This window comes from Hibiscus syriacus, unplaced genomic scaffold (assembly GCF_006381635.1).
Source record: "Hibiscus syriacus cultivar Baekdansim isolate YM2019G1 unplaced genomic scaffold, ASM638163v2 tig00116962_pilon, whole genome shotgun sequence".
Classification (NCBI taxonomy): Eukaryota; Viridiplantae; Streptophyta; class Magnoliopsida; order Malvales; family Malvaceae; genus Hibiscus; species Hibiscus syriacus.
In genome coordinates, this window is record NW_024063488.1 from 7,030,964 (window position 1) to 7,038,381 (window position 7,418).

General features: G+C 37.2%; 1 protein-coding gene across 1 annotated transcript; it reads left to right on the top strand.

The window, feature by feature from the left end:
* Positions 1 to 2,605: 2,605 nt before the first annotated feature.
* LOC120190676 (plastid-lipid-associated protein, chloroplastic-like) lies at positions 2,606 to 4,222 on the top strand. Its single transcript, XM_039193729.1, has 3 exons — positions 2,606 to 3,178; positions 3,436 to 3,631; positions 3,766 to 4,222. Exons 1-3 carry the CDS (start codon positions 2,703 to 2,705, stop codon positions 4,078 to 4,080), a joined length of 987 nt encoding a protein of 328 aa, XP_039049660.1. The 5' UTR covers positions 2,606 to 2,702; the 3' UTR covers positions 4,081 to 4,222.
* The last annotated feature ends 3,196 nt before the right edge of the window (positions 4,223 to 7,418 follow it).

A 7,418-nucleotide genomic window follows, 5' to 3' on the forward strand; every position in this document is an offset into this window, starting at 1 on the left:
AGCAACTCAAAGCGTCCATCTCTATCTGTTTTGATATGAGTTACCGACCAGGATTTTTCAGCTTTAAATTGTGACAATAAGCCGACAGTTGGGTAAACGATGCTTCTGGCGACCCCCTCAATAATTCCAAGGCATAACATTTGGCTCTCAAAGCTTGAGAATATGAGATACTGATCTTGAACCGAGCATTCATGTCAGTCATAATTTCATGTCCCCGATATACCCTACCATTCAAAAACATTAACTCAGCCAGAAAACCACCCAACACCTTTTTGTTTGCCTGTCTATGGTGAGGAAAAACTTGGGTTCTTGAACATGTATGTTTATCAATAAAAGTCCTAACTTGAAACATTTCGCAATATTTTATCCTCTTTGCAATCATACGCCACATACAGTTTTTGTCAATCATACACCTTGTTTCGAAACGATCTTTGCTTGATTTGTTAACTTTTAGTTGATAGCCATTCCACACATTTCATATACAAAGCTATCTTCAAGTCTTCTTTTGTATCAAAACAATCATCTTTCTTGATACGAATAATTTTTGTGTAACAATCAACTGCTATCTTTACCAATCTTCTTCCGGTATCTGAAGTAATTCTGGCATATTCCAGTATACTCCCGTGGCATTTTCTTGGAGACTTTTCTTTGGGGATTTCTTCTTCTTCTTTTTCTTCTTCAGTGTTATATGAATTACAGAATGGATGTTCAACATGTTCATTTACAGTCGTAACTTCCTCCTCATTATCATCAACAACATCTTCCTCGGCAACGGCTGTTCATCATCAAAATTCGGGTATTGACCAATATCAAAATCATTACACGCAGGGTTTTTCTTCTTCTGAAAAATCATCAAATCCGAGTATTGACCAAGATCAAAGTCCGGGTATTGACCAAGATCAAATTTCGAATACTGACTAGTACTCACAATTTTTTTTTGGCTCATCATCGTGTAACGGTCAATACGAAAACCGGAATTTGGTGCTGAAAGTTGATTGGGATTTGGATTAGGGAAAGGTTGTGGGTTTTGAGATTGTGTTTGGTATTGGAAATGTGATGAAACAATATTTGCTTGGTGATGAAATTGTGGTGGAACCATTAAATTTTGAGCACCATAAACTGGGGTTGAAAAACTTAGTTGATTACTACCCGCTACTGACCCAACTTCACTACTTCTAGGTTCAACAACATACAGTGTAACATCATCACTTGAAACACTAATGTAAGCAATGAATCGTTCAACATCTTCATTGTTGGTTAATAAATAAACTTTACCATTTCTCTGATAAGATAGCCTAAATCCACTTAGGGGCTCTAAATTCAATTTATTTGCAACACGTAACATTAGAGTTTCATAAGTTAACTTTTTTAATGACAGTTTTAGTTGAAGATTCATGGGTAAAGGCATATATTGTAAAACACCATGAATATTCTCCCATGACCCTCCAAAACACAAATCGATCCAAACATGATCAACATTAGATGATTTCATTATTGTAAATTAATTTACTAAACAAACGAGCTGCGAAACTAAAACTGTAGCCAGATGGGGAAGGATGTCGTTGGATATAGGAACGGATGTCACCGGAGAGAGTGATAGATGGAGATGGAATGAGTTGCGATTTAGGGATTTAGGTTATGAGTTGCTGCTGCTGCGTAGTTATATACCCAAAACATTTGTGTTGCGAAATTAAAACCTGTTGCGAATTCAGAAATCGAGTTGCGAATTTGAAATTCAGTATTGCGATAGTCAGAATCTCGTTGCGATTTACAGATTCACATTGCGATTTACGTATTCGCATTGCGATTTACGTAATCGCATTGCGATTTTCCAAATTCGCGTTGCGATTTACGTATTCGCATTGCGAATTAGGAAAATTGCAACGCGAATTTGGGAAATTGCAATGCGATAGTCAGAATCGCGTTGCGAATCTGGAAACTGATTTGCGATACCGAAGATCGCGTTGTGAATTATCGATCGCGTTGCGAATTATCGATCACATTGCGATTTAGTTGGTCATTTTGGCAAATACAAAAAAAGTTGGTTAAAATCGTATATTATAAGGCATTTTTTGTGACTGAGGTTATTTTATCTTTTTTAAGTCATACTTAACATTACATTTTGATTATTTATTGTTAAAAAATTAACGGAACTGTTAATATGACATATTTTTTTTTTATTTTTCAATGATGTAATATTATTTTATAATGACACATTAATATTATTTTTATTTTTTTAACAGTGAGACATAACTTTAAGTAAAATTTTAAAAAATAATAATTGAATGACTAAATAAAATTAAAAATAATAATTGAATGACTAAATATATAATTTAATTTTACTCTTAGAAGAGATATTTTAGTTTTAGAAGCTTCGGGAGTTGGTTTACACGCCAATAGCGCTCGCTTCGATATCTGCCGTGTGCCGACACGTCACAAAATCTTAAATTCGAACCACTCGCACTCTTTTTGTTTCCTTCATCCTTAAAATGATAGACATCCACGTGTCGAAAGCAAGTACATTTATCTATGCAAAATAGACATAATATCCCCCAGCTTCGTTCCGACAACTATTTAAGAAATCACACGGTGGCTTTCCTTGATTTGGTCACTGTCGATATTGTATAGTTTACACTTACACTGGCATATATTGATTCACCCCTGTTTCGTCATCCTCCCTTGCCTGTAATATTTACACAATCATGGCTACAGTTTCTCAATTGAATAACTTTCCATGCAAGACCTTCTTAATAACTTCACAGCCCAGTAACTTCACCTCAAAACTCTCGGCTCTGCCTCCCAATTCTGCGAAACCAACTCAGAATTTGACAAAGAAGTTTCAATTTTTGACCCAGAAATCAATCCAGGCAAGACATGTTTTCCAGGTCCGTGCTTCGGATGCAGACGACGAATGGGGCCCAGACAAGGAGGAGCCGGCTGTGATAGAGAGTCCCGGAGCGGCTGTGGCAGAAGAAGAGAAGAAGCCCGACGAACTGGTGGAAATCCAGAGCATGAAGAAAGCTTTGGTGGATTCGTTTTATGGGACTGATCGTGGATTGAAAGCTAGTAGTGAGACCAGAGCTGAGATTGTTGAGCTTATAACTCAGCTCGAGGCCAAGAACCCAACTCCAGCATCCACCGAGGCGTTGCCTCTCCTCAATGGCAAGTGGATTCTCGCGTAAGTTCTTTGTCTTGCTGCTAACAAAACGTTGGTTAAGAAACATAATTATCACCTTATGGTTGATTGACTTGGGTTAATAGAATTATTTGTAGCTTAGAGTACTGCCTACTTAAGCTGTATTGACTAGTGAATATATATGAGCTGATCTTATTGAGTCGACGGTAGTAAAAAGAAGTTTTTTTCTTAGAGAATTTGGGTTATTGCAGTTGCACTATCTTATAAACACCAACACCGACTATTGTGTTGTGGCACAGGTACACATCTTTCCCGGGAATGTTTCCGTTGTTGTCAAGGGGTCAATTTCAATTAGTCAAGGTGGAGGAAATATCGCAGACCATCGATGCTGAAAATCTCACCGTGCAGAACTCTGTTCAGCTCTCTGGACCATTGGCCTCGAGTTCCATTAGCACCAATGCCAAATTCGAGGTCCGAAGCCCCAAACTTGTGCAGGTACGTTTATTTAGAGCTCTACTTTTCTTCTGCTAAACTAATTTTGAAGTTGTTCTGGACTCTGGTTGTGACTTAAAATTGCTCTTTCTTTTTTTTTCTTTTTTTTTTGTTGTTGTTGTGAATTTTGTGTGCAGATCAAGTTTCAGGAAGGCATCATTGGAACTCCCCAGGTGACAGACTCCATAGTGTTACCAGAAAATGTGGAATTTCTGGGACAAAAAATCGATCTCACTCCTCTTAAAGGCTTGCTCACCTCTGTGCAAGACACAGCTTCATCTGTTGCAAAGACAATTTCCAGCCAACCGCCATTGAAGATCCCATTGTCAAACAGCAATGCGGAATCATGGTTACTTACAACATACCTCGACGACGAACTGCGGATTTCAAGAGGGGATGCCGGGAGTGTGTTTGTGCTCATCAAGGAGGGCAGCAGTCTCTTGAACCCATGAACTTAAACTCTGTTAGATTGATGTAAGAACTATATACTTATATGGGTAAATAATACATGGTCATGGACAGTATTTGTTGTAAGACCTTATTCCAACTTGCTGTCTCAAGTAAGCGAGAGATGTAATAATATGTGAAACTTTTATATATCTATCTTCAACAGAATATTTTAGGCCTTCATTCCTTAAGAGCACCATAGCAAGCCGACGAAATTGTCGTCCTAGTTTACGATTTTCCCTTCGTCCTAGTTTACGATTTTCCCTTCGACGAAAATACCCTGTAGTGGCAAATCAGTGGACAAGCTTTATAGTTCGTTGTTATTAGTTATTAATCCTTTTGAATAAGAGATTAATTGGTACATTTTCTGGTGTAAAGAAAGTTGAATCTTGAGAAGTCTATGAAACTAATCATCGATTTCTCAGCATGTATAGATGCTGTTACATGTCAATATGCGAGGAAACTCTCAGAAGAAATGCAAATTATACATTTTGCTGGCATGGACTCGACTCAATTATCGCATGTCCTTAACTGAAGGCGTCAAAGTAGGGAAGTTATAACAAAATGCACAAGGATCATTAATCTACACGATGATGGGTGAAGAACACCTTAGACATGCATTATACATTGTTCATAATTATTCAAACTGCCAGACCATTTCTCTGAGGTAAAAAAAGAATCACGTTGCTTTTCAATGGCGTTTACAACTTAAGAATAAATCAGTGCAAACCTCATGGAAAACTTCTAGTATAATCCCATGATACTCGTCAGAATTCATCGATACGTAATAATTCAAGAGGCTGCGAAGCTCCTTGGGCTCTTGAATCCTGTTTGCCGTAATCATCTCGACCATAGACTTCCGAAAATCTTCTCTTGGATCATAAGAACACTTCTCCATGGCTACATAACAAGGAACTTAGTCCCCCCACTTCTTTGCCGCCTTCTTTCTATATTATGCCTAGTCTCCTGCCTTTCTCTGATCATTTGGTCAAGCCTCTCTTGAACCATAGCGTGTGCTAGACTTGAGATCGATGCATATCGGTCTGAACTTGTGCTTTCTGCTTCTTCTGAAGATGAGACACTAAGCCTGCAACTGCAGCACAAAGCCCTGCATCCTCTTTGTTGAAGCCTCTGGTTCTTGCGTTCTTTAGAGGCTTTCATCTTCTAGCATGGACATGAATCGCTGAGTGAGAATTTGTGCCAAAATAATAATTTATGCTCAATATGCAAAGTGGGTCACGTTAAGCATGATTGTGTCTAGAGTTCGAGACAATGAACACGTAAAAGATTAGGGGATGGTTGAAAGGCAATAGGGGAACATTTAGATTTGTTAATTGAGTTTGTATTCACCATGTGGACTTAATAAATCTTTAATACCATTATCCTTTATAGGTAGAGTTAGGTGGTGTGGTTATCAAAGGCGTTTCTTAAATGGAAAGACTTGGGTCCACCAAAGATGAAGCCTTTAATTTGGTCTTTCATTTTGCAAGTTTAGACTACTTGCTTAAGAATTTGAGTACCAACAGAACTGAAAAAAACTTTAGCAAAACATAGCAATTAAAACTATGATGATGGTATACGGGTCCAATTGTGTATTAAAAAAAGGTGTTCTTTGCTTTTTTACTTGTTCTTCGCCTAGCTACTTTGGTTGCTACTCTAAATCTTCTCTAGGTTTCAAGTGATTAGATGTACTGAATTGAACCTTTTTCTTGTTTTTAGAGCATAACATGCAGTCTTCTAATTGCCTAACGGTGGCCTAACTGAATTATGGAGAAAATCAACAAAGATTTGCTTAGCTGGATGGAATCTCTTGTGGGTTCTTCTTTATGTTGCAAAATGGGGGAGACAAGAAGATAAACAAAACAAAAAATTTACAGAAGGGGGTAAGAGTTACTATTAAATGGGAGTTTAACATGTGATAATCATTTGTGTGTATCATGAAGACTGAAATGGAGTATTCTTTTCACTGTCTTAATAAATAAATTGTCCAATTAGGTACTTACAAAGACTCCAAGTTGGTTTAACCACCCATAATGGCACATGTTGTTATGATGATCATCTGTTAGAAAAGAATTTAAAAGAAGTAATTAACCCAGGTCATCTGTCTAGGCGTAATCAAATGACAGGGTGTTCCTGACATTCTTGTGTTCTTTTGAAAATGAGAGAATCAGATAAAATAGATGAATCCATCAAAATCATGGCTTTGCAGAGTTCAGTGTTGAAGTTCACAAAAGTGAAGCAGCACGTTTTGATGTTTTGAGTTAGAAGAGCACAGCCTATCTGTAAGACATGGCGAGTTCTTTAAACTTTCCAGATTTGAGCACTAGAGGATATCTTGGGTTTCCAGATTGTCATGAGCAGCATGTTATTTAGGTGTCAATTAGCATTCCATACTGTTAGGATCAGGCTTCTGCTACTTCCATTTTATTCTGACATATTTGATTGAATTTGGGATTTGGTGGGGCAAAATTAGTGGTGATATGTGGGTTTTGATTACTATCATCATTTTATGCTTATGCATGCCATTTCCTTCCGAACACTACCAAAGCATTCTAGTTATGTTTTCTGATATTACCGTGGACCTGGCATGCACCAAGATTGCTCTGCTCTTTAAGTATGACGACCAAGTCAAGTTAAATTGAATAAGCATTTCAATTGATCAACTACCTAGCATTCTTCAACACCAGATGCATTGTTGGTTAGTGTCAATACCCGACCCTGTTGAATCGGATTATAAATTCATAATTTAAAGTTGTCGTTTTTAAACATTCAAAGATTCCGTAAGGGTCTGTCACCCTTAAATACACCTATTTGAACCTTCATCTCAACACACAAAGGAGTATTTTGCAAAATAGATACCAATTGACAGAAACCTAGGTGATATTTTTCTACAACTAAAGAGCTAACGTAAAATCTAGAGTGAAAGAAAAAGGAGACGCTAGAATTTACAAATGGTGACATCATCTATCCTATTAGACATTTTTTTTGAGAAGAGGATAACGATCCTATGATAAGTAACATCAAAACAATCATTTAACCATCTAATTTTTCGTCAAACACCTCAATAGATGAGATAGATATGATGGACAACAGTGACAATGACCAATGACAGACATCACGAGATTGAATGAGAGAAAATATCCGCCTTGAAGACGTGTGAGATACCAATCCCACATTGAAAAGAAATATGTAAATTTACCTTGAAATGCATACTTTATGGTGACAGAATGCAGCAACCCATATTCCAATTCTGAATTTTAAAAACGAAAATGTTATAAATGTTATGGGCAATTAGGCAATTAAAAGTTAATTGTCTTAACATATACTATACATAGTGAGCGCA

Excerpts from the sequence above, each read along its gene's own strand:
- LOC120190676 (XM_039193729.1), top strand. The coding sequence starts at position 2,703 with ATGGCTACAGTTTCTCAATTGAATAACTTTCCATGCAAGACCTTCTTA. Across the intron at positions 3,179-3,435 it reads AATGGCAAGTGGATTCTCGC|GTACACATCTTTCCCGGGAA; the intron begins GTAAGTTCTTTG and ends GTTGTGGCACAG. Across the intron at positions 3,632-3,765 it reads GAAGCCCCAAACTTGTGCAG|ATCAAGTTTCAGGAAGGCAT; the intron begins GTACGTTTATTT and ends TTTTGTGTGCAG.